The 27,580-nt window shown below is 35.2% G+C and overlaps 1 protein-coding gene across 1 annotated transcript in view; it reads right to left on the bottom strand.

Moving 5' to 3' along the window:
• ME1 (malic enzyme 1) overlaps positions 1-27,580 on the bottom strand; it is a 188,168-nt gene that overhangs the window by 85,063 nt on the left and 75,525 nt on the right. Inside the window, exons 5-6 of the mRNA XM_019442753.2 lie at positions 21,956-22,117; positions 10,583-10,686 (exon numbers count right to left, since the gene is read on the bottom strand). Coding sequence (XP_019298298.1) covers positions 10,583-10,686; positions 21,956-22,117 — 266 coding nt within the window. The remainder of the gene's footprint in view (positions 1-10,582; positions 10,687-21,955; positions 22,118-27,580) is intronic.

The following is a 27,580-nucleotide window of genomic DNA, read 5'->3' as shown; positions in this document are numbered from 1 at the left end:
CTATATATGACAAACCTACCATCAATATCATATTCAATAGTGAAAAGCTGAAAGCTTTTTCTTTAAGTTCAGAAACAAGATGAGGATGCCCACCCCACCACTTACCTTCAGCACAGTATTAGAAGGTTTTAGCTACAGCAATCAGAGAAGAAAAAAATAAAAGTCATCCAAACTGGAAAAGAAGAAGTAAAACCATTTCTATTTGTAGATGACATGATACCATATACAGAAACCCGTAAAGTCTCCACAAAAAAACAAAAAACAAACAAAAAAAACTTGTCAAAACTAATAAATTCAGTAAAGTTACAGGATACAAAACTGATATACATAAATCTATGGGGTTTGTATACAATAATAACAAAACACCAGAAGGACAAATTAAGAAAAAAATCTCATTTAACAGTGCATCCAAGGGGTGCCTGGGTGGCTCAGTCGGTTAAGCGTCAACTTTGGCTCAGGTCAAGATCTCACGGTTTGTGGGTTCAAGCCCCGCATCAGGCTCTGTGCTGACAGCTCAGAGCCTGAAGCCTGCTTCGAATTCTGTGTCTCCCTCTCTGCCCCTCTCCCACTCATACTCTGTCTCTCTCTCTCTCTTAAAAATAAACATTAAAAAAATGCATCCAAAAATATCTAGTAATAAATTTAACCACAGAAACAAAAGACCTGTACATTGGAGGCTGTAAGACATTGATGAAAGAAACTAAAAAAGACAGAAATAAATGGAAAGATACTCCATGCTCATGAACGGGAATAAATAATATTGTTAAAATGTCCATAATACCCAAAGCAATTTACAGATTCAGTGCAATCCCTATGAAAATTCCAATGGCATCTGTCATAGAACTAAAACAAATAATTCTAAAATTTGTAGAGAACCAAAAGAAATTGCAAATAGCCAGTCTTGAGAAATAATAACAATGCTGGAGGTATCACACTCCCTGAATTCAAACTATACTACAATGTAGTATTTGCATAAAAACTGACATACAGATCAACAGAACAGAATTGAGAGCCAAGAAATAAATGCACACATATACAGACAATTAATTTATGGCAAAGGAACCAAGAGCATAAAATAAAGGATAGTCTCTTCAATAAGTGGTGCTGGGAAGACTGGACAGCCACATGCAAAAAAAAAAAAAAGAAAAAAAACAAACAAAAAACAAAGAATGAAACCAGAACATTATATTACACTGTACATAAAAATTAAAATGGAATATACTTGACTGTAAGACCTGAAATCATAAAATTCCTAGAAGAAAACATAGATGGTAAACTCCTTGACAATGGTCTTAGCAATCTATTTCTGGATCTGACTCCAAAGGCAAGGGAAACAAAAGCCAAAATAAACAATTAGGACTATATCAAACTAAAACGCTTCTGTACAGTGAAAAGAGCCATCATAAAAACAAAAAGTGAACCTATTGAATGAGAGAAGATATCTGCAAATCATAAATCTGATAAGAGATTAGTATCCAAAATATACAAAGAATTCAGTCAACAATAAAAAAAAATCAAACAACCTAATTAAAAAATGGGCAGATCTGAACAGACATTTTTCCAAAGAAGACATAAAGATGGCAAAAAGACACATGAAAACATGTTCAAAAGCCACTACTCATTTGGGAAATGCAAATCAAAACCTCAATGATATATTACCTCATACCCGTTAGAATGACTATCATCAAAAAGAGAAGAAATAACAAGTCTTGGAGAGGATGTGGAAAAAAGGGAATTTAAACTGCTGCAGAACTATGCAAAAGAGTATAGATTTCTCAAAAATTTAAGAATACATTCAGCATATGATCCAGCTATTCCACTTTTGCATATTGATCTAAAGAATATGAAAACACTTATATGAAAAGGTATATTCATCCCTATGTTCACTGAGGCATTATTTACAGTAGCTAATGTATGGAATTGGCCTGAAGTGTCCATTGATAGATGAATAGATAGAGGATAAGATACATACACACACACACACACACACACACACACACACACACACACACAATGGAATACTACTTAGTCATAAAAAATTAAAATCTTGCCATTTGTGACAAAATGGATGGACCTTGTGGGAATTTGCAAAGTAAAGTAAGTCAAAGTTAGAAAGACAAACACTGATTTCACTGATGTGTGGAATCTAAAAAAGAGAAACAGACAAAAAATACAAAAAAAAAAAAAACCCTCATAGAGCACAGATTGATGGTTAGCAGGAAGAAAGGGAGTTGGAGTGGGCAAAATGGTTTTAAAGAGGGTTATCTGTTGGTGACAGACAGTAACCAGACTTTTGGTTGTGATCGCTTTGTAGTGTATACAAATGTCATATTAATGCTGTATACCCGAAACTTACATGTTATATACCAATTATACCATAATTAAAAAAAATACTACTATGAAAAGTATAAACAGAAAAACAAATATAAATATGTAAGGAATGCATACATTTGGTGATTTTAATATATACTTGACAATATGCAAGGATTATAAGAACCTTAATACAGTATTTCCTAAAATTAAATTACATGAGAAGAAAGAATTCTTTGAAATACAAGACTTCTTCCTGGTATACTTGTACACAAGAAGTGACAAGCATTGGCAAGGATATAGAGAAAAGGGAAGCCTCGTGCATTGCTGGTGGGAATGTAAATGGGTGTTATCACTGTGAAAAAGACTATGGAGGTTCCTCAAAAACTTAAAAACAAAAATGTCATATGATCCAGTAGTTCCACTATTGGCTATTTATCCAAGGAAAACAAAAAACACTAATTCTAAAAGATATATGCATCCTTATTTACAATAAATATGCAATTATTTACATATTTACATATTTGTACACAATATGTAAATATGAAGCGTTATACATATAATACTCAAGATATGGAAGCAACCCATGTGTCCATCAATAGATGAATGGATAAAGAATATGTGGTGTATGTACACAATGAAATATTACTCAACCATAAAAAAAAATGATATCTTGCCATTTGTGAGAACATGGATGGACCTAAAGAGTATTAGGCTAAGTGAAATAAGTCAGAGAAAGACAAATACCATTTGATTTCACTTACATGTGAAACCTGAAAAACAAAACACACAAAAAAGGCAGAAAGAAACCCATACATACAGCGAACAAATTGGTGGCTGCCAGAGGGAAGAGGCAAGACAGATGGGTAAAATGATGCAAGGAGAATGAGAGGTACAGGCTTCCAGTTATGGAATGAATAAGTCACAGAGATAAAAGATAAAAGCAATACAGTTGATGGTATTTTAATAGTGTATGGTGACAGATGGTAACTACACTGGCAGTAAATGTAGCATAATTTGTAGAGTTGTTGAATCACTATGTTGTACACTTGAAACTAATGTAACTTTGTGTGTCAACTATACTTCAATTTTTAAAAATTGAACAAACAACCAAAATAACAAAACAACAACAACAAAAAGAGCTCACAAATATAGAGAACAAACTGGTGGTTGCCAGACGAGAGAGGGGTAGGAGATAGGTGAAATAGGTAAAGGAGATTAAGAGTTACAAACTTCCGGTTGTACAATAAATAAATCACAGGGATGAAAAGTACAGCATTTGGAAATATAGTCAATATTATGATAACATATGGTGACAGATGGTAACTACCCTTACCGTGGTAAGAACAGTGTGATGTATAGAATTGTTGCATCACTCTATAGTACACCTGAAAGTGAAATAAGTTAAAAATAGAACTACCTTATGATCCAGTAATCATACTACTGCCTATTTACCCCCAAAATACAAAAACACTAGTTTGAAAGTACATATGCACCCCTATATGTATTGCAGCATTATTTGCAACAGACGAACTATGGAAGCAGCTCAAGTGTCCACCAAGTGACAAATGGATAAAGAAGATGTGGCATATGTATACAAAACAGAATGTTATTCAGTCATAAAAAAGAATTAATTCTTGCCATTTGCAACCATATGGATGGAGCTAGAGATTATTATGCTCAGTAAAATAAATCAGAGAAAGACAAATACCATACGATTTCATTCATGTGGAATTTAAGAAACAAAACAAATGAGCACAGGGAATAAAAAGAGAGAGAGAAACCAAGAAACAGACCCTCAACTATGGAGAACAAACAGGTGGTTACCAGAGGGGAGGTAGGGGGATGGGCGAAATACGTGATGGGGATGCAGGGCACACTTATCACATGAGTACTGAGTAATGTATAGAATTGTTGAACCACGATATTGTGCCCCTGAAACTAGTAGAACACTGTATGTTAACGATACTGGAATTAAAATTAAAAATTACTTTAAAAAATGAAGCCAATATAACATTGTATGTCACTATATTTCAATAACAATTTTTAACAAACATGAAAAAAACTCCCTCTTGCCAAAAAGATGAATGACTACATGAGGTCACCAAGGAAGTGAGGATAATAGTAAAGAGAAGAGTTTTAAGCTCCAACCCTGAAGCACACTAAAGTATAGAGGTTAGGGAGATGAGAATAAACAAGACAAGCAAAGTGCGTAGGGGCCATCGCTGAGGTAGAAGGAAGCCAAAGAGAGTGTGCTGGAAACAAAGGGAAGAAAATCATATAATGAAAATGCTCAGCGAATATATTTGGGCATCAAATTCATTCTTTATTTGGTATTATTTTCTTAACTATACTCTCAGATGTAGAATTACTAGGCCCAATTGATGAAACTGTTGAAAAGGCAAGTACCAGGAAAACAGACCTGGAGATGCTAATTAACATCCAGGCTAATTAATCCAGACTAATTTATCAGTACTTCTGAATTCAGTTTTTCTGTTGTTTATTAATTTACCTAACTGTAATCAAAAAGCTCACGCTAATTTTCAACAAAAGTATAACTGAAAGAGTATCACGACTTTAGCAATAGACTTCGTAACAGAAATTACCTATATTTATTAATAAAGTAAACATAATAAAAGTAAAATCTATGCTCAAAAAGAGATAACTACATCTATAACATTCATCTGATTTACATAAATTAAGTCACCTATTATTCTTAGACAGCAATTGTTTCCTTTGTTACATTTATTACGATTTCATTGTTTCATCTGATTATTTGCTGGTTTACTTGTTTATTATCTGTATCCTCTAGTAAAGAATAAGCTATATGAAAGACAGGGATTATTTTTGTTTTATTCATCCCTGTATCCCCAGCACCAAACACAGTGCCTGACTTTCAACAAATGAAAAATGAATCAAAACAATAAGGAAGAAAAACTAGGTAGTTTGACAAGACACTTTTACCACAGAGATCTAGCTCCTGTTAGGGCACAGGTAGTTGGGGGAATTCAATGGCTTGCTCCAAAAGCCAATTTTTCTTTTCTTTTCTTTTTATTACAAAAAAATTTAATATCTATTTATTTTTGAGAGAGACAGAGACAGAATGCAAGTGGGTTAGGAGTAGAGAGATGGGGAGACACAGAATCCGAAGCAGGATCCAGGCTCCAAGCTGTCAGCACAGAGCCTGATGTGAGGCGCGAACTCACAAACTGTGAGATCACGACCTGAGCCGAAGTCGTATGCTCAACTGACTGAACCACCCAGGCGCCCCTCTTTCTTTTTCTTTTTAATTTTTTTTTATGTTTATTTATTTTTGAGAGAGAGAGAGACAGGGGAGGGGTCGAGAAAGAAGGAGACACAGAATCTGAAGCAGGCTCCAGGCTCCAAGCTGCCAGAACAGAGCTTGATGTGGGGGCTCAAACTCACAAAAAGTGAGATCATGACCTGAGCCAAAATCAGACATTTAATCGACTGAGCCACCCAGGTGCCCCCAGTAGCCAATTTTTCTAAACCAAAAATATTTTGCAGGAGCCAGCATTTGTCTGTCATATGACTTGATAACAGAATATCAGAAATAGTCTATTGAACAGATTCTAAGATATGCCTTAATTACAGCTACCTTGAAACTTTTTTTCTGCACCTAAATGTCATTATACTGAATGCTGTGACATGGTACTGAGTAATGTAATGTAAAAGCCAGAGGACCTCTCTAATAGATACAAAGATGCTCTCAGATCCTACAGCTCCTGAGCAGAGAAAGTTAATCACCAGGAATAAGGCATTAATCATCAGAGTGGTCAAACACTCCAAAACTTCTAACAAGGCAGATGTGCTAAGTCAGGTTCCTGATTGGATCCTGACACATGAGATGAGATGTCTGGTTTGATGCCTCCCAAAATCTTGAATTTCCAGATTCCCTAAAACATTCTGAAGCCACAAAAATGGTCTGCCCTTTCCTTCTTGGGAATCACGTACACAGAAGCTTCCCCCTCCTAAGACAACATGTGCCTTCCTAACCTCCATCCACCTTCACCTCCTCTCCAGACCCTTGGGCCTATAACCAGGGTTATGTCACAATATAACCCACCTAAGACATACTAGGCCTAGCAAAGGAAGAAAGGGGATATTCCACAAAGAAACTGCAAGATCTAACTACTTTATATTAGTCAGAAGAGTACATATGAGATTAAATTCTGCTTAAAGGGGCTGGAATTTAAGTATTAGATAAGAGTTTATCGATTTGAAGGCACCATCCTGAGATGCAAGATTTACAACCAGTAAGAATCTCAGGAGATGGTATAAATTCACTACTAGGATGGTTCCTGGAAACAGAGAAGGTAAAGGCTCATATTAAATATTGTTGAAATGCCAGGAATGCTGTGGCAGATGGCAAAAGGGGGATCACGAGTGCCTGAGAGTAATTCTAGAATGCACGTGCTAAGTAAGACCAGAAAACCCATCAAATTACTATGTTCCACTTGAAGGTCCAGAAAACACACCATACACAAAGCAATAAGGAATATGCCAATGAGAAGATATCCACATGAGTAAGTTTTGTGGTGGTTCTTTTCTAAAGGCCAGAACTGACAGAAGGAAAGGCTGTTAAAAGAATTAGGGTCAATGATAGCAATGGGGATGATAGGACCAGCTAAGGGTCAGAAGCCATGAGAAGCTAGGTGGACATAATTATCATTAGAGTGGCAAGGCTGGGGTTAGTGAGGTGCTGACCCACAGAGAGATAGTTTAAAAATACAGCATCTCTAGAGGCAAAACAGCTGACAAGGCTACTACTCAATACGTACAATCAAAATAAATAATAGATGAATGAACAAATCTGAGGGAAACTGCCCCAGTGAAGTCACAATCTCTCACTCAGTTTCCAAACCTGACCTAATTTTTTAACTCAAAACCGTCTAGAGGCCTGGTGGGTGGGGGGTGGATGGTGCCTGGGTGGCTCAGTCCGTTAAGCACCTGACTCGTGATTTGGGATCAGGTCATGTTCTTGAGTCTCATGAGATGGGAGGCCCATGGTGAGCTCCATGCTCACAGTGTGGAGCCTGCTTGGGATTCTCTCTCTCTCTCTCTCTCTCTCTCTCTCTCGCTCTCTCAAAATAAATAAATAAACTTTAAAAAAATCCAGAGGGAAAGGTCTTCCAACACCATGGCAAGAATACAGGGTAATAATTCCCTTAATCCTTCTCCAATGGAACCTATAGCCCTTTATTCAGTAACTGTGCTCTGGAGACAGGGAATACCCAAACATTTCAAGGGCACAAAGTTGACAGTGATATCAGAAGACCTAAAGCATCTATATAATGTCAACCTCCTCATTAGAGTAGAGGCATATGGAAGCCAGTAATAAATGGAGCCCTGACCAAAGTCTAGCTCATAATGGGTCCATCCATTAGGACTACAGACTGATTTCCTCAGTCCCCAAATGCATAATCAGAACAGACTAACTTAGTAAGTGCCATAACACTCATATCAAGTCCTTGGCCTAGGAGGTAAAGAGCTATAATTGTGAAGAAAGTCAAGAGGAAGAATTTGAAACTGACCCACACAACCCTGAGAATGTAATAAGTAAAAAATACAACATAGTATTGGGTGAGGTAGGGGGGATTGGCAGAAATCGGTGTTCCCTTAAGTATCTAACTGGAATACAAGGATGATTCCAATGAAGTTATCCAAAGCTGTTGGTGGTTCCACACTGCAGCTCAACTTCTCCTCTTATCCACTCCTATTTCTGTCCCCTCCCTTGCAAAGGGGTTCATTTCAAAGGTACTCCTTAATGAACTCCATCTCGGAACCTGGTTCCTGAGTAACTTAATTTGCAACAGTTAGATGTTACATGTTCTTTTTGAATTTAAGTTACATGTTCTTTTTAAATAATCTTGGGCTTATCTTCAGAACCATTTCCCAATTTAATTGGTGTCTCTTCTAGAAAACTTTTACCAAAGCAGCAACATGCTAGAAATATTTTTGAAAAATCCTGATATATATATAATTATAATTATATATCTATCATAATTCCTGATATACAGGTGCTCTCTGCACTTAAAATTATTGACTTTTCATCAATCTCTATATCCTTATCAAAGATCTTAGGTAATCCTTCAATTTACTGTTTTTTAAAAAAAGCTTTTCTGACTCTATATTGACACAGAGCATTCAAAATTAGCTCATATCTCATTTTCTCCAGAAAGCTTCTCACTGATTCTAATAGAATTATTTCTATTTTATTTCATCAGCATTTAAGTATGTAAGTATATTAAGTATATAAGACATACAAACTATGTTCATAAACTTGTGTAACAGTTTCTTTGTAAGTATATTGAAGTCGTGTATATAAAGATAGAATCTACTTACTCAAATAGACAATAAAAACAATTATGCTAAGAACGGCATTTTCCTCTTCTTTTATAGTGGCACAGTGTTCCCTACATACTGTTTTTGGTTTGTTTGTTTTTTTTAATGTTAGTGCATTTTTTGAGAGAGAGATGGAGACAGAGCATGAGTGTGGGAGGGGCAGAGAGAGAGAGGGAGACACAGAATCCAAAGCAGGCTCCAGCACAAAGCCCAATGCAAGGCTCAAACCCACAAACTGTAAGATCATGACCTGAGCCGAAGTCAGACGCTTAACCAACTGAGTCACCCAGGTGCTCCTCTGGGGTTTTTTAAAAAGAATTTTATTTTTAAGTAATCTCTACACCCAACTGGGGCTCAAACTCACAATCCCTGAGATCAAGAGTTGCATGCTTCACCAACTGAGCTAGCTGGGCACCCCTAACATAATCTCCTGATTAGTGTTGCTACCTAAAAAGTTACAGGTAATTTCAAAGCATTACATTATATATGAGAAACTACTAAAAAAAAATAACAACATAGTATTGGGTGAAGTGGGGGGGATTGGCAGAAATCAGTGTTCCCTTAAGTATCTAACTGGAATTAACTGTACCATGCAATCTTGAGCTTAAACTGTACAGTTTTCCAACTATTTCTATGAATAAGTACAGCTTAACCAAGTAAGTTAATAACAACAATAAATAAATCAGGCATGTGTGTTTAAAAAGTGGCTCATGCTAACTGGCAAATATACTCTTCCTTGAAACTTTGGGCAATAGGAGACTGAATATATTCTAAATATTGTGCAAGCTGATGAAAGCACTTTCTGCTGCTGCATACAACTTCTTAAAATTAAACCTTACACTAAAAAAAACCCAGAAGTATGTCTCTAGTTACAGCTCATTCTAATGATGAGTTTATTTCTATGAAAAACCAAGGCAACGTATATGTTTTAAAATAGTACTTGGTTTTTGTGGTAGTAGCAAATGGGATGACCGTCCATTAGTGTGACAAAACTATCGCAGAATACATTACTAAATTATGGTGGAAATTTCTTTGTTGAAAGAAAAAAAAATGGAAAACTTTATAGTAGTACTTGGCCCACAATCAAGTGCTATTGAAACTAGGTGAAATACAGTAGTGCACTTTAATCATATACTGTAGATTTAATCAGAGACTCATGAACTGTGATTGGATGTCCTGTTTCTTAAACACCATTCTGGACTTGTGGCTTATACTAACTCACATTTGCTCCCCACTTCCTCTGCTTCTCCTACCACAAAAGGGTCAGATACACCTACAAAGATGACTAAAGATCACATTTTATCAGCAGCCAGAAATGAAGTACAGACTGCCAATAATCACAGAAAGTCTTGCTCAGGTAATTTGGTCACTGACTACTGCCTCCTTCACCATAATCATGTATTTCAATAACCACAAGATCTAAAGATTTTTGTAAAAGTATCTTCAGGAATAGCAACAGAGACAACAGTTTTTTTAATGTTTTTTTAATGTTTGTTTATTTTTGAGAGAGAAAGACAGAGTGTAAGCAGGGGAGGGGCAGAGAGAAATGGAGACACAGAATCCAAAGCAGGCTCCAGGCTCTGAGCTGTCAGCACAAAGCCCAACGCGGGGCTCAAACTCGCCAACCTCGAGATCATGACCTGAGTTGAAGTGGGACACTTAACCCACTGAGCCACCCAGGCTCCCCCAGAGACAATCTTTTTTGAGACAGATACATGACTTTATCATTTATTCACTAATAACCATGACAGTGTATGTGTGTGTGTGCGCCCGCATTTCAAACAAATCCCTTCCAATTACTAAACACACTACACCAAACTTGGATACTTGTGTAGTTTATTATGTTAGGTTATCTTTAAATTTTTGAAATTCAATTCAAATAAAGATAAATAAAGATGATACATACTTGGAAGAAACTGCCTCCATGAATTCATCCAAAAAGTCATCATATTCAGGACCTCTCACTCTTCTCTGCCGTAGCCCAATGTACAACGGATCTTTAAGTAAATCCTATTAAAAAAAAAAAAGTTACCATAGATATAGAAATAATGATAGGTATATCATTCATTCTTTCTGCGCTTCAGTTTCCTCATCTACATAATGAGGATAGAAATGGAAATAAAATCTTTCCACACTGAGCCAGAATTCACCTACAGAGTATTATATTTTATTAGTATTACATATCTACAGTATTCATATGTCAAATAAGAAAAGTAATTACTAGACATTAAAACATTCTGCCTTATTTTGGGGATGATAAAAGGAATTAAAATCTCTCAGTAGTGCTAATTAGAAGACTTCAATTCAGATTTTACAGGCAAAGTTTATCATATAGAAAAATAATATTGAATTTTGAAGTATTACATTAGTTTAGGAAATGGAAAGATACCAATTCTTTTCTTAGATTTATTTTGTTTTTGAAAGTAAAATCTTCAATAAGCATTTTAGTTACAGTTTTAATATATTAACTGGCTGATATTAAAAATAAATTTTTACCCTTAGCTAAAGTTTTCTTAAACTTTTTAAACTTTACAAAGCTCAAGTTTACTCTGTTCAAGTTTTGGTATAAGTAATAGTGTTTTTTATGAGATCAATTTTTTCAATGTATAAAATGCATACATAACAAAAGCTCTCAGTAAAGTAGGAATAGTAAGGTAGGAACTTCCTCAACCTAATAGAGGGCATCTGTGGAAAAACCACAGCTAATAATATATTTAACAGTGAAAGATTGGACGCTATTCCCCTAAGACTGGAAATAAGCAAAGATATCTACTATCACTATTCAACACTATACTGGAGACCCAAGCCATTACAATAAGGCAAGAAAAAGAAAACATAAGAATATAGGCTGGAAAGAAAAAAGTAAACTGTTTTTATTTGTATACACATGATCACGTACATGGAAAATACTTAGAAATCTATACACACAAAATAACCCACTAGAAAAAAAATATGTGAATTTAACACAGATCTAAGATCAACATACACAAATCAACTCTATCTCTATATACTAGCAATGAACAGTTGAAAATGAAATAAAATATATAGCCTCATTTACAATAGCATTCCAAAACATAAAATTCACAGGGATATATTTCAGAGAATGTGTGTAAGCCCAATACACTAGAAACTACAAAATATTGCTGAAACAAATTTAAAAAGACAAACTGCTTTTGTGGACTAGAAAGAAAACTGCATTCTATGCCATGTTATAGTGAAACAATGGAAAACTGTCATCTTCTGTAACCTGAAACACAGACGATGTACCTAAAGAACTTGTGAATCTGGCTAAAGAGATACCCGGGCAGAATGCTGAATGTGTAAATTGGCTTCTCTTAGCTGTATGATAAAGTCAAAACAGAGATGAGATAAATAAGGAAATGTTTAGCTTGTGAGCAAAATTTAAAGAGAATACAGAGGACACAAGACTTGCTTGTGAAAGATTTCCAAAGTAAAATAAGGCCTGCAGTCAAAGATTCAACTGTGTAGTTAGCACATCTTTTGTGGGAAACTCTGATTTAAATTGGAGCCTAACAGACCATCTTGACTAGATAAAAAGAACTGGTTCTGCAGCATTCTGATATGGCAGCCAATGTCAGGAGAAGGTCTGTTTTGAAAAGAATTATGAGTAAGTCCTTTCTTTATCTAATGAAGTAGACAGTCTCATATAAAAAGTCTTCAAAAATTTTTTTAGGGTACGGTACTACTTGGACAATTTGGAACAGAGACACTCCAAAATGAAAACACTTCTCTGGGCCCCCAACTTTCCACAGGCAGAGAGCAGACAGAGAAAGCTATTCAGCTGCAACATGCCCATTTCTTATGGAAAAGGAGGGATAGCTCAAAGGACAACGCCAAGAGCTCAGACTCAGATCCAAAAGCCTAAAAGAACAATGAACTACAGAACCACTCTTAGGAAACACAACTAGGCCCCCTTCAAAAAATATGCCCTCCCCCTAGGTAGGCAGCCTGGCAACATGTGTCCAGTGGCAATTCAAAATTGCCATGAGCCACTGAGAGTAATATGATTCTTATTCCTCCCATTTTGAATCGAAGTGTTGATTATGGTTATTCTGTTCCTGCCTCACCACTGAATAGCTAAGAGCAGCCACACCAAGGAATAAAACACAAGAAGCTTCATTTGCATCTAGACCTGACTTAGATGACAGGATCCTGAACTTTGGGCCTGCTGTTGTTGTGGGATGAAACTTCTGGGAACCTAGGATGGAGATGTGCATATTTTACATGTAGAATGTAAACAACTTGTGAAGGATGAGAATCTAGATGGAAAAAGGCTGTGATAAGCATCCTGGCCTTCCTACCAATCCCAGTGAATCAATAACATTAATAAAATAGTAATTGTTAGAAGTCACTAAATTTGGATGTGGTTTATTATGGATAAATGATATGTTTTTGCAGGTGTTGTGATGTTAAAAGGTTAACCATCTGAATCATCTGAGTTGGGATTTGCTAAAAGTCAACAGAAATTACAGCCCAGTTCATACCTATTATCCTAGTATAGTTATTAACAGCATCCTCTTTCAGTGGGTTTGGCCAATAGATTATGTGGTCATCCTACTTATAATGTACTACACAACAATGAGTTAAGGCTTTCCAACTAGCTGGAAGTTAACATATTTAATCATATAAATGTATTTCAGATGAAATGTAAAATCTAAAACAGTGCTATTGTAAAGCCCAGCTGTTTTGTGAGGCCTGAAAACTTTAAACAATCTACTGGCAGGCTTCTTAAAAGCTGAGGTTGAAATGCCAATGAGCTACTAATGGCTGCCAGAATTAAAATACCTTCTCCATGTGTGGAATATATTTGGACTTCGAAAATGTGAATTAGAAAAAGAACACAATTGAGAAAAGATGTCCCCTCTTCTCTTTTCTCATTCTTTCCCATGCTAATAATTAAAGTATATATCATAAAGAAGTCCGACTACAATGAAGGGTCAATTATGAAGATTTATAAACAAGATAAAGCTTCTGAATTAAACCAGGAAGTTATAAAATTCTTACAGTCATAATGTCCTTGTCAAAAGTTACTATTTTTAAAAAATGTCATGATAATTAAGGCTTGAGTGCATTCATGGAGAGCTTTCTGACCAAAAAAAATTAGTATCTACACAAAACAATTTAACAAGATTACCCAATTTTGATAATGGCTCCATAGACCAACTAGCTTGGCATACAAGTGATATTAATTCATTGTATTAAAAACTTCTTATGGCCATGAGTAAACATTTAATACATCTTTGATGGAGAATAAATCAAAGACTTGATATTAAGCAAGCACTTAAAAAAGGTTAGACTTTCTTTAGCAAGAGATGTCACATACAATACATGTGGTGTCACTAACGACTTATAAGCATGAAAGAAGGAAAAAGAGTAGGGGAAAAACAGTAAAAGACAAAACATATGGAAATATAAGACAGTTCCAAAAAGGAGAGAAGGAGGGAATTTCCCTGGTGAAGCTAATTACTCATTAACAATATCCCATTTCTGGAAAGTTGGAAATTTTTATTCAAAGTATTCATGTATTTAATGCTAACAGAAATCATTATCAACTTTCACCTTGTTCTGATCTCTCACATTCCTGCCTTTCCAATATGGAGATGGAGAATTAAAAAATATTTTCTTAAGATCAAAAAAATAATTTATTTTTCATTCCTAAATAGACGTTACTGTATGTTTAGGGTTGCCAGGCATCCTATATCTGTGGACATATCCTAAATTTAATGATTTTTATCCTGTGAACACCCTAAATATTCTGTATTCAGATTTTTTCCAACAAATTACAAAAATCTGGTAGTCAGAAAAAAAGTTTCTTAATATTTTAAGGACTCTTTTTTCATTACAAAGGCAATGTTTGCCTATAAGAAAATTTGAGAACACTGAAAAGTAAAATTAAAAACAAAGAATACCAATAATCTCTACTGACTACTAGCATCTTGATGCATATTCTTCTAGGTCCTTTTCTTTATGCATGTAGAATATTATCTCTCCAAATGTATGACAGTATCATAGACTGTTTTATAACCCCTTTTCACATAGAATATATCATGAGGAGTTTTCAGGTCATTAGATGAACACTTTAAAAACTTGTGATCTGTATTCAAATTCTGGCCTCCTAGAAAGGATGAACAAATTAACATCTCCACCCAATGACACATAAGTACAGATCTTTCTTATGATAGACTTACATCCCAATAAACCCATCATAAATTGAAAATATCTTGAAAATGCATTTAATACACCTAACCTATGAAAAGCATATCTTAGTCTGGCCTCCCTTAAATGTGCTCAGAACACTTATATTAGTCTACACTTGGGCACAATCATCTACAAAAAGCCCATTTTATAATAATGTGCTGGATATCTCATTTAATTTCTTGAATACTCCACTGAAGAACAGAATGGCTGTCTGGGTACAGAATGTAAGCGTATTGGCTGTTTAACCTCGTGACCGTGTGGCTTACTGGGAGCTGCAGATGGCTGCCTCTGCCCAGCATCACAAGAGAGACAGAAGATCATACCACATACCATTGGCCTGGGAAAAGATCAAAATTCACAATGTGAAGTATGGTTTGTACTGAATGCATATAGCTTTGGTACCAATGTGAAATCCAAAAATCCTAAGCCAAACCATCATAAGTCAGGAACTGTCTGTATATCTATTTTGTTGCAGCTTCAAGTAAAAGTATTATCTTTCCATAAATATGTGTGTGTGTGTGTGTATAATATACATATAAATATATAATAAATATAATACACAAATATTAAATATATAAAAATACATATATTTGCATATATAAAATGTTGTCAAGTAGCATTCATTTGTATTTTTCTTTGAATACTGTTAAACATTTTTTATGTTTATTGATCATATTTATTTCTTCATTTGTAAATTATCTATGCCCATATGTCCCTAGGCAATTTTTACATTTCACATTTGACATTTTCTTATTGACTTCAAAGTGTTCTCTAAATATTCAGAATATTATCAATATTTATCTGTAATGGTATGAACACTCCCCACTTTAGCATTTGTTTTTAAGTTTTATTTATAATATACAGATAATCATTTTCTTTGTTGTTATTTACTCATTTTCAAATGAAAAAATCAGGTTCTGTAAATAGTATATAATTTTAGCTATTTTGCTGGCTCATATGATCAGTACAATTAAGCAAACCAACTGCCAACATTCAGTCAAGAGTCTGAGACATAAAATTTTAAATATTGCATAAAAGCAATACTTTAAATGTCAGCATGCATATGAGCTGGCACAAATTTTAAAAAGTGGTAGAAGTAAAAGTGATTAAAATCTGACTGTGATTCAGTAAATCTGAAGCAGGGCCCAGGATTCTGCATTCTTTTTTTTTTTAATGTTTTATTTATTTTTGAGAGAGAGAGACAGAGTGAACAGGGGAGGGCAGTGAGAGAGAGGGAGACACAGAATCCGAAGCAGGCTCCAGGCTCCAAGCTGTCAGCACAGAGCCCAACACAGGGCTCAAACCCACAGACCATGAGACCGTGACCTGAGCGGAAGTCAGATGCTCAACCAACTGAGCCACCCAGGCACCCCAGGATTTTGCATTCTTAACATGCACCCCTGGTAATTCTGAAGTAGTTGCTTCATGGAACATATATTGAGAACCACCAATTTCAAATTTATATTATTAAGTTAAAATAAAAGTATTCTACTTCCCCAAAGGTTTCTGTCTCAGGTAAATATTTTGTCCTATTTTAGTTTATATAATGGGTATTCCTAAATAGATCACAAACTTCAAGAACTTCTGGATAGTTTTAGTGCATATAAACCAAACTGAAGAGACCTCATTTCATTTCCAAGGCATTGGTTTAGTATCTCAAAAAATAAAGAAATTCTTGATACCATCCATTATCATCTAATTTAGAGAGGATGAGATAAAAAGAGATCACAAAAAGTAAGCACGTGACACTACAAACCGAAAGCCTGGAAACTGAGCGATCTTCTTTCCTCTGGCTTTACTGTAATGATTAGTGTTCATTCCAGTGCAGGATCACTTGTCTGAAGTGACAAGCAACCCCATAATATGAAAGGAAGAAGACAGAAATGAAGGAGGGTGGAGGGACAAATGACATTCTATCTGGGACCCAATGGTAGGCAGAATAATGAGTTCCCCTATTCTTAGAACAGTAAACATGTTACCTTATGCAGCAAAAAGGACTGGAGATGTGATTAAGGGTGAGTCTTGAAAATTGAAAAATCTTTCCTGGCTGTAGTCAGAGAAAGAGATGTGACAATGGAAGTAAAGCCAGAAAGACACTACATTGCTAGCTTGAAAATGGAAAAAGAGTACCATGAACCAAGGAATGGAGGCAGTATTTAGAAGCTGGAAAAGACAGGATATGAAACAGCCCTGTAGACACCTTTAATGATTTTAGCCTTTTGAGATTTGTGGCAGACTTTTGACCTATAGAACTATAATGTAATATATTTGTGTTGTTTAAGGCATTAAGTTTGTAATAACTTTTTACGGTAGCAATAGAAAACTAACACATTAAAACCACATTTTAGCGCCAACACTAGTTTCTGTGCAAGGGCTAAAAGATACATGGCAGCTATATATGACATAAGGTTTGTAAGGTTTTTCTTCAGTTTCTCTCCATCATATCTGGTTCATGCCAAATATGAAGAGCAGTTTCTGGAAGACAAGGGGGAATTTTCTGAATGCAAGAAGGCTTTGACTTTGTGAGTTCAAGTTCCAGTAAGGATTCTAGATCTAGATACACTGTAAATATGAACCGAAGGGCAAACGAAACATAAAACCTGAATCAGAAATCTGAGACCTAGAGCAATGATTTCATAAATAAAGAATAACTATGCAAAAAACAAGTGCCCATGCCCTCTTTAAGAGTGACCAAATGTTATGGGCCAAATTGTGTCCTCACCAAAATCATATGAAGTCCTAACTCCCAACACCTCAGAATATATTTGGAAATGGAGTCTTTTAAAGAGGTAATTAAGTTAAATGAGGTCATTAGGGTGGGTCATAATCCAATATAACTAGTGTTCTTATAAGAAAATATTAGAACACAGATGCACACAGAGGAAAGACCACGTGAAGACACTGGAGAAAAACCAGAGGAAGAAAAGCCAAGAAGAGAGACCTTAGAAGAAATTAACCCTGTCAACACCTTGATCTTGGATTTCTAGCTTTCAGTACCCTGAGAAAATAGATTTCTACTGGTTAACCACCCAGTTTGTAGTACTATTTTGGCAGCCCTAGAAAACACACCACGTAATACATGAAGCAGTCTTCAAGACCTAATAAAACCTAGATCAGCATGTAGGGGACACAAGGAACATCTACTCACATCTTTAGTCAAACAGCAAACTTTGATATTGGTCACTTATATAAGAAAAATAGACAAATAATAAACATGATTACTACGAAAAGATTTTGCAATAATGATTTAAAAAGAAACTGAATATGGGATGCTGTTAAAAGACAACTGAAGAAAATTTACTTGAAGTAAATTGTATACAGCAACTGTTTCACAAGGAACATAAGTAAAATGTGATCTATAAAGTAACGGATGAAAAATAAGACAGACATACATATATCCTGACTAAATGAATGCTTTGCTTTATTAACCTAAAGAAAAAGAGTATTTTTTAGCCAAGCACTTTTATGGCTCAGTTTCAGTGTCTTTGTTCTTTTTTTTTTTTTTTTTTTTAAGATTCTATTTTTAAGTAATACTCTACATCCAACATGGGGCTTGAACTTATAACCTCGAGATCAAGAGTCACATGCTCTCCCAACTGAACCAGCCAGGCACTCCATTACTGTCCTTGATCTTTAAAGCTGCAGAGATTTAAGAAGTCAGGTGAGTATGATTTATACCAAGTGAAGAATGTCTTATCAATGGGCTCCTAATTTCTTTCCTGTTTTCACTACTACTCAATATAGGCATTTATAATAAAAGATGAAAACATTTATAATTTATAAAAACGGATCTAGTTCTCAAACTTTCCTACATTATTCTGGATAAGGAAGTAAGTTATTTTATCAATTGTTTGTGTATTTTTACCATGAGGTGCCAAACTGGACAGAGATTCACAAAAGACAGAAGATTAAAAGCTTTTACCACAGGGAAAAACAAAAAGTCTTTATCACAGGAATATTTTCACAGCAAACAATTTTCCACATGTGAAAGTGGAACATAAAGCAGCAACATAAAAACTCCATTATATTTTACACTGTCATATCGTAGTGAATTTTGTCTTCTCAGTAAAGCAGCAGTAAAAAGAAAAAGAAAAAAGGGTCAGAATGAATTAAATAAGAACATTAAGAGTTAGCAACTCATCTCAATCTAAATATTTCACTATTCTCCAATATATATTAAGAGCTATAAACATAAAAATTCAGGTTATATTGCTCATAAGTTAGAATGTTACTAACAGATTTTGAACTCCAATAGCTAACAGAAAAATAAAATCATGTGTTGGAGCATTTCTATCTATTTTAAGCAACAGAAAAGTTAATCTAGAATCTAAATGGCTTCTATTCTTCCTGATATATAAGTGCTTTATTGTTAACAAAATACAGTTGATACGTGTCCGAAAAGTGAATAAAATTATGAAAAAGTTAACTAAAAAACAAAATATATTCTGCTTAATAAATAAAACATACCTCTATTAGTTTTTGGAAAAAAAGAAGACAGATGTATACTTAAAAAAAAATCATTCCTCTGATGAACCAAATCAAATATCACTATTTCTTTGCTTAAAATTTTGAATACCATATAACATTAGCAGAATAAACATTGTTGCTATTGCAAATGGAACAATTTTTGTTGATTAGTTATTACAAATACTTAGAAAAGCTGTTGAGTTTTAACATTTATTTTATAAGCATGGGGCGCCTGGGTGGCTCAGTCAGTCAAGCGTCTGACTTTGGCTCAGGTCATGATCTCATGGTCCATGAGTTCAAGCCTCGCATTGGGCTCTGTGCTGCCAGCTTGGAGCCTGTAGCCTGCTTTGGATTCTGTGTCTCCCTCTCCCTCTGCCCCTCCCACGCTCATACTCTGTCTCTCTCTGTCTCAAAAATAAACAAACATTAAAAGAAAATATTTATTTTACAAGAAATCACTTTACTGAGGGCTCTAATTTGGTCATGATAATTTTTACTTGATTTTCTTGGTTTTCATCAATAAACATATTACCTATAAATAATGAAAACTGTGTCTTTTCCAGGAAACTATCACCTTTGTTTTTCTTGTCTTATTGCAAAGGCTAGTACTTTCTGAATAATCAAAGAGAACAGTGATAACAAGTGTCTTGATAACTTTAAAGGAATTCCTCTAATATAGCACCATGGATTATGATGTTGCTAATAGTTTGAATAATTTTTGACATTAAAAGTATTCTGCAGGATTCAGTTTGCCAGTATTTTATGAAAGATTTTTGTTCCTGCATCTATATTCATAAAACTAACATTTAATAAGTACTTACAAAATGTTAATCACAATCATAAACACTCTAAGAGTATTAAATTGTGGTAACTCTATAAGCAGGTACTCATTTTACAAAGGAAACTGAAGCACCGAAGAGTTCAGTAACTTTTTCAAGAGTACACACCTAGAAAGTGGTAAAGGTAGGAACATGGGTAAACATGAGCCAAATTATCAGTTTCTTGTTATGTGCTATTTTTCTTTTTTACCAGGTTTGGATATCAAGGTTATGTTCTTTTCAAAATGAAATGTGAAGCTATGAATTTTAATATACTCTGGAACATTTTATAGAGTACAGGAGCTACATTTCCTTAAAAGTTTGAATGATCAAATCCATAATCTTATATGAGTTTAAAACTGAATTCTACTTAATTTAACATTAAAATTTAGACCTATTTTTCCTTTTGTGTGTTTGTCTCTTATATTTTTGTCTATTGTTTACATAAATCTGTGACATGATTCACAAGCATTCAACCATTTTGGATAGAGCCTGACCATTTTACTTAACAGCCTAGGAGCCCCAACTAACTGTCACAAGGTGGAGACTGACCACACCAGAAAAAATTACCATGTGACTTGGGGTGGGCGACTTTGGTCCAAATGTAATTGGTCAAACAGGTGCCCGAGTTCACAGGGGCAATCAATCAATCAATCATGTCTAGGTAATAGAGCCCAAATAAAAACTCTGAACAGTGGGGGTTACATATCAATCTCACACATTAATACCACAGGGTAACTTGTCCTGACTCCACAGAAAGGAAAATAGCATCTTCACATTTGGAACCCTGAGACTCTGTCTTATGCATCTCTTCCTTTCACTGATTTTAATCTATATCCTGTCTCTATAATACATTATATTGTGACTATAATAGCTTTCAGTGAGATCTGAGTCCTTTTAGTGAACTATCAAGCCTGAAAGTCAGCTTTGGGCAATCTCCCACACTGACAGCACAGAGCCTGCTTGGGATTCTCTCTCTCCCTCTCTCTTTCTGCCCTTCTCCTGCTTGTGCTCTCTCTCTTTCTCTCTCTCTCAAAATAAATAAATAAAACTTAAAACAAAAATATTTCCTTTATAAAGGTTAAATGAACATTCACATATATAGGAAGCTAAAAATTATAACTTTCTCTATTAATGAATATAAAAACTGTTCAAGCTAATATAATATATTACTAACGGGTCAATTGCTTTAGAAGGGAAGAAAACAACTATAAAAACTGTACATATTCTACCTTTAATTTCTAGTATGTATCACTATAAATGAATCTAACTATTAGCAACAAAGGATGAACAAAAATATGTACTGATATACAACTTTAAGATTCTAAAATACTGATCCAGGAATGAGAAACACTAAATTCCAAATCATCTACTACAGGTTTAAACAGACTTTTAAAACTACATTTCACACTGATTAAATTTAGTAAATCCTTTGGGATTAGTTCCTGCATAGTACGGAATCAATAATTTTAAAAAGTAACTATGATCTCCTAAAGTTTATAAAACATATACTCTGTAGAATAGTGGTGTGAATGTTCATCAAAGGATACTAAACACTAAAGAGCTAGTAAAGGATTAATCTTGTTATAGAGAAGGGGAAGAAAAAGGGAAAAGAGAATAATTTTCTTATAAGACTTAGGGGAAGAGTTTGAGGAGGGAGGGAGAACTAGACAGAAAAGAATGAATTTCATGAAGTTCTTGAAAAAAGCTCAAAATGCAAGAATTGGTGCTATATTTTAAGGTATTCAGCTGTCTTATAGACTTAAATTGTTTACCTCATTTTCTGTTCCCACATCCAGAATAACAGGCAGACATTCTTGAGGATTCATCCCTCCACAGGCTGTATACAGTGCCAGCTTGCCCACAGGGATGCCCATTCCATTACAGCCAAGGTCTCCCAAGCCAAGAATACGCTCTCCATCAGTCACCACAATAGCCTAGAAAAGAAAAAAAGTATCTATTAATAGATGTTTGAAAATCCAGGGGCACAGTTCCTGGTCGCTACTTCTGAAGTAGAAGTCTCTACTTATGTAATGAAATATTAAGCTATCAAAAAACATAAATTGAATATACATGTAAGAGATTTTATATGATCTTAAGTGTGGAAGAGTGGAGGGAAGAAATAAAGTTGGTATGTATTTTTAAACTATTTTTTAAAAAATACATATATACGATGAATTGGTTAGTGAAGACAGAAGAGACGATATGCACATAAAGAGTCAAATAACTTTTGTGGTGAGTGGGAAGACACAGGGAATTAGGAGCTCAGAGTGAAACTGAGAGAAGCTTTGAAACCAGTACCATCCACTTTGAGCATGATTTTGGGAGTGCCCTAGTTAAATAATGCATGACTGCTAAGTATCCTCCAAATGCTTTGATGTTTACTTTATGCATCTTGGCACCATTTTCACAGCAATTTTCACACATCCTACTTTCAGAGCAATGTTGAACTATCCTCTTTAGCAACCTAACCACTGGATATTGTTCTACCATTTTTGACATATGCCAAGTCCAGTCTGCTACTTCTTTTACCTGGTAATCTTCCACTAGACTCAATGAATTTTGTGTATTTCTTTCCAATCACCTTGAATATCTAGGAGTCATACATTTTAATCATGAGGAGATTTTATTTCTAATTTATTTGAGATCTGTGTGAAATTAGCACATCTAACATCCTTGTTCTGTGACTCATGGCCATTATATGAATTTAAGCAAAACCAATCTCATGAGACACAATTTATTAGATTTTCTATAAACTGTTATACTCATTATTTCCATGGAGCCTTGGGAAAATGTCAGTCATTTGACCTTAAATAAATGGACAAATTAAATTTTCTGTTTCTTATTTGTAAAATGGGAAGAATAAAGATACTTTACAGAAGAGGTGCATAAAAATAGGATCCCACTCTGTTTTATTCACTACTGTGCACCAGCACCAAGCACAGGATTTGGCACATAGTATACAATGAATAAACATTAGTTAATTGAATAAATCTATGATTCAATAAAATGATATGCAAAGTACTTAACCATAGTTCCTAGTATATTACAAATCCTCAACAAATTGTAGCTATCAATACTATTATCATCAAGAGTTTTACAGAGTCATAGTATTTTTGAAGGGGAATTTAGAATATATTTAGTCCATCCCTCTTATTTTATAGATTAGGAAATTAAGATCAGAGAACTGAAATCATCTGCCTGAGGTATTTACCTGGTTAATACCAAAGAGCCAGAAACTAGGTATGTTAACCTCTAGTACAATGTTTTTCCACTATGCTATAGTGCAGAACATATTTTAAAATATACTTTTGAGGGGCACCTGGGTGGCTCAATCAGTTGAACATGTGACTGATTTCTCTGCTCAGATCATGATCCCAGTTTTGCGAGTTCAAGCCCCGCACAGGGCTCTATGCTGACAGCACAGTGTCTGCTTGAGACTCTTCCCCTTTCTCTGCCCTTCCCCTACCTGTGCTCTCAAAATAAATAAATAAACTGAAAAAAAATTTTAAATATACTTTTGAGATCTTTTTACATTTCTGTTCACCTATATTATGCAGCTCTTAAAGAACTGCCCTAAAAATAAATACATTTGAGAAGTGGGTGAAAATTATTTTTGCATATCCCATAAAGACATGATCTTTGTCAAATTTTCCATGTCTAATCGCAAAGTGTCAATAGGTTATGCTGTTTTGAAGAAGGCAACTTGATATCACTGGGTTAGATGGCTCTGATTTAAGATAAGAAAGATAAACAAACACTGCAGAAAATGGTAACTTTGCTTTTTAAATTAAAACCAAATTTCCAAAGTCCAAATACTTCAAACACATATTTGAGATTGTTCTATTTATCATACTATCATAAACAGAGGTACTTTTATCTATCGCTGATAATGTATATTTTTATAAATGTGTCCTTTAAACAGGTAAAGCCAGTTGGCCTGCATATATTTTAAAAATATTTTCAGAATATGGGGCGCCTGGATGGCTCAGTTCTTTAAGCATCCGACTTCGGCTCAGGTTATGATCTCACAGTTCATGAGTTCGAGCCCCACATCCGGCTCTGTGCTGACAGCTCGGAGCCTGGAGCCTGCTTCCGATTCTTGTCTCCCTCTCTCTCTGCTCCTCCCCTGCTCACACGCTCTCTCCCAAAATAAAGATTAAAAAATTTTTTTTAATTATATATTTTCAGAAGATATTTTAGGACAGCAACATAGTCATATAACTTAGATATGATCTGAATAATGTATATAATGCTTTCCAGGTTTCATTAAAGATATTTAGACCCAGGGAGTTGCTACTTGTGATTTTCATCCAGAGATGCGTGGGTGGCTCAGTCAGTTAAGCATCTGACTTTGCCTTAGGTCATGAAATCACGGTTTGTGAGTTTGAGCCCTGCATTAGATGAGCTGAGTCCCGCTTCCGGTGAGCTGGAGGCCTGCTGTGGGTGAGCTCGAGCCTCACTTTGGGTGAGCATGAGTCCCACTTCTCTCCCTCTCTCTCTACCCCTTGCTCACTTGCACCCTCTCTCTCGAAAGAAAAGAAGAGGTTGAAAATAACATAGTATTTCCATTTATTTTTGATAGCACATCTAAATTAAATGAAATCTATGTCTTATATATAAAGTCAAAGAAAAATGTTCTTTTTCTTCATAAATTTTATTCCCTAAGCCCTTCTCTCATCCTGAGCTATTAATTTTATTATATAAATATGCCATGGACATTTATAAAGGTGATAGCTATTTGAGTAATTTTTAAAATGTTTTGAGGCATTTGCTATTTTAGCTGCTTCTGTGCCTTGTTACAAATGTACATTTGGAGCATTAATTCGCAAACATTTCAACATTGAAGGGTAGATCTTAATAGTGAAGGAACCCTCTGAAATACAAAAAATTGCCATCTACACAGCTTACCATTATATTGACCTTCCCTTGGCTTTTGTTTTTACCTACTCTGTCTCCCACGTAAGGAAAATCAAGCAGCTGGATGTCTTCTATACAACAGTGAAGTCACAACAGCAGGATTATCTCAGTAAGACAACTGCAATTCTCTCAGTGATGTCTGCATTTCACAAATTCAACCTTCATCCCACTCTGTCAATTTTTATCTGGGCATTACCTGAATAGTAACTCTGTATGAAACATGTGGGGGTTCTCTGGCACACACACAGACACCCTCACCATGTGTCTTGTCTTCATTCCTTCTTTTCCTTCCCCAGGGCCTTTCTACTATGGTCACTCTGGGTGCAACACTCTTGCCTCTTCTTCCTTCTCTGATGAACCTTCCTCAAGCACTACTTACATAAAGCCAGTCCCCTTCTTTAAATATGACATTCTATTATTTCAAGTCTAAACACCTCTTTCTGAATTTCAAGAACTTTCATAATAATTTGAAATCTGAATTCCACTACATTTCAACATTAACACTTAGCTTTGTTCAGGGCATCCAATTCACTTACTGCACAAAAATACACCATTCTCTTCCTGAACCAGATACTTACATGCATCTCTTCCCTTCCTAAGATAGGATCTTCTTCCCTTTGTAATTATCCAAGGCTAAATCTAAGTTCCAATTTTGCTAAAACAATTTAACTGTTTCAGCCTTCTCTGAATGATATTATCCTCTGAATGAATATGGAATTTACAATTTATACCAGTTTACGTACATATTGTCTAATTGATTGCCTTTGTTTTATGTGTGCCTTCAACTATACAGTAGAGACGACATCTTATTCTTCAATATTCTATTACAAATAAACAGCTGCCATTTAAGTGCCTATTCTGTGTCAGATACTATGCTAGACTTTTAAAAGAATAGTAGGTGTAGTTAAGATCAAGAATATCAGTGAGGGCCTAATATTAAGAGTTGAAAGACTAAAGGTAGGCTACTAATGAAGATAAATATTCAGAGATGAGCTAGGAAAAACATAAAGGTGACTGTATTGCCTAGCTGTTATGATTATATGGATATTAATTATTAATATTAATAGCCATATTAATTAGCCCTCTCTACCCTAGAACTATTTTCTATATTGACTCATTCTTAAAATTCTCTCTAGATTCCAGTTAAATTGTAAGTGTCCTTCTTAGACATTTTATACTTCACAGAATTAACACATTTTGGGGGTAGTTCCTAAGGACAGGATCTGTGGACAGTGCAGTTTACCTTGTGGGAGAAAAGCTAAGGAAGCAACTTAGGTTAAAAAAAAAAAGTGAAAAAATTGGGAAGACTGGAAATCATGAAAAACATTCTGCTTTACAAGTTTGCCTGGTATAAGCCTCAAAGAGCAAAGTGAATCAATTCTAGCCATGACTGCTCAAAAGAAAGATCAGTAAGGGGGTGATGCTTCAGAAGTCATAGCTGCATTATCGACAATAGCCAAAGTATGGAAAGAACCCAAATGTCCAACGATGGATGAATGGATAAAGAAGATGTGGTGTATATATACAACAGAGTATTACTCGGCAATCAAAAAGAATGAAATCTTGCCATTTGCAACTATGTGGATGGAACTGGAGGGTATTATGCTAAGTGAAATTAGTCAGAGAAAGACAAAAATCATATGACTTCACTCATATGAGGACTTTAAGACACAGAACAGATGAACACAAGGGAAGGGAAGCAAAAATAATATAAAAACAGGGAGGGGGACAAAACATAAGAGACTCTTAAATATGGAGAACAAACAGAGAGTTACTGGAGGGGTTGTGGGAGGGGGGATGGGCTAAATGGGTAAGGGGCATCAAGGAATCTACCCCTGAAATTATTGTTGCACTATATGTTAACTAACTTGGATGTAAATTTTTTAAAAATAATAATAATAATAATAATTAATTAATTAATTTTAAAAAAAGAAGTCACAGCTGAAGTGCCTCTGGCACCCCTAAAAAGTATCAGTTTGTTCACTCTTACTCCAAAAACATAGCACAAAGTGCTTGGCATGTGGATGGAAGGAAGGAAGGAAGGAAGGAAGGAAGGAAGGAAGGAAGGACAGACGAACAAGAGCCAAGGCAGGGACAAGTACTTCTCACATTCCTGAGACAAGGAAGGTGACAGGGTCCATGTCCAAGAGCAAGGGCTCTGAGGCCTGCATGCACCTTCCAACTGCCACCCTGCACTACTGTGGAGCACACTCCCCTTTCCTTTCCTCACTGAATTATTGTGATAATTGTAAGAGTTAATCCAGGTAGTCTCTCTCACTGAAAGCTACTAAATGCTGGATACTATTTTTATTTTATTTTCATTAGCTCACTCACTGAGGAAAGTCAGATGAGCTACTTAAGGTCACAATGGTAAAGGAAATGGTAAAGGAAATGGATTTTTTGTCTACCTGTGTTCCTCTTAGTGGATGATTAAACCCAACAAATGTGAAAAAGGATTTTGCTTAAAGAAATTCAGAGGC

This window comes from Panthera pardus, unplaced genomic scaffold, assembly GCF_024362965.1.
Source record: "Panthera pardus isolate Hobbes unplaced genomic scaffold, ASM2436296v1 HiC_scaffold_17, whole genome shotgun sequence".
Taxonomy (NCBI): domain Eukaryota; kingdom Metazoa; phylum Chordata; class Mammalia; order Carnivora; family Felidae; genus Panthera; species Panthera pardus.
The sequence above is the reverse complement of the archived record's forward strand: the minus strand, read 5'-3'. Positions and strand labels throughout refer to the sequence as shown.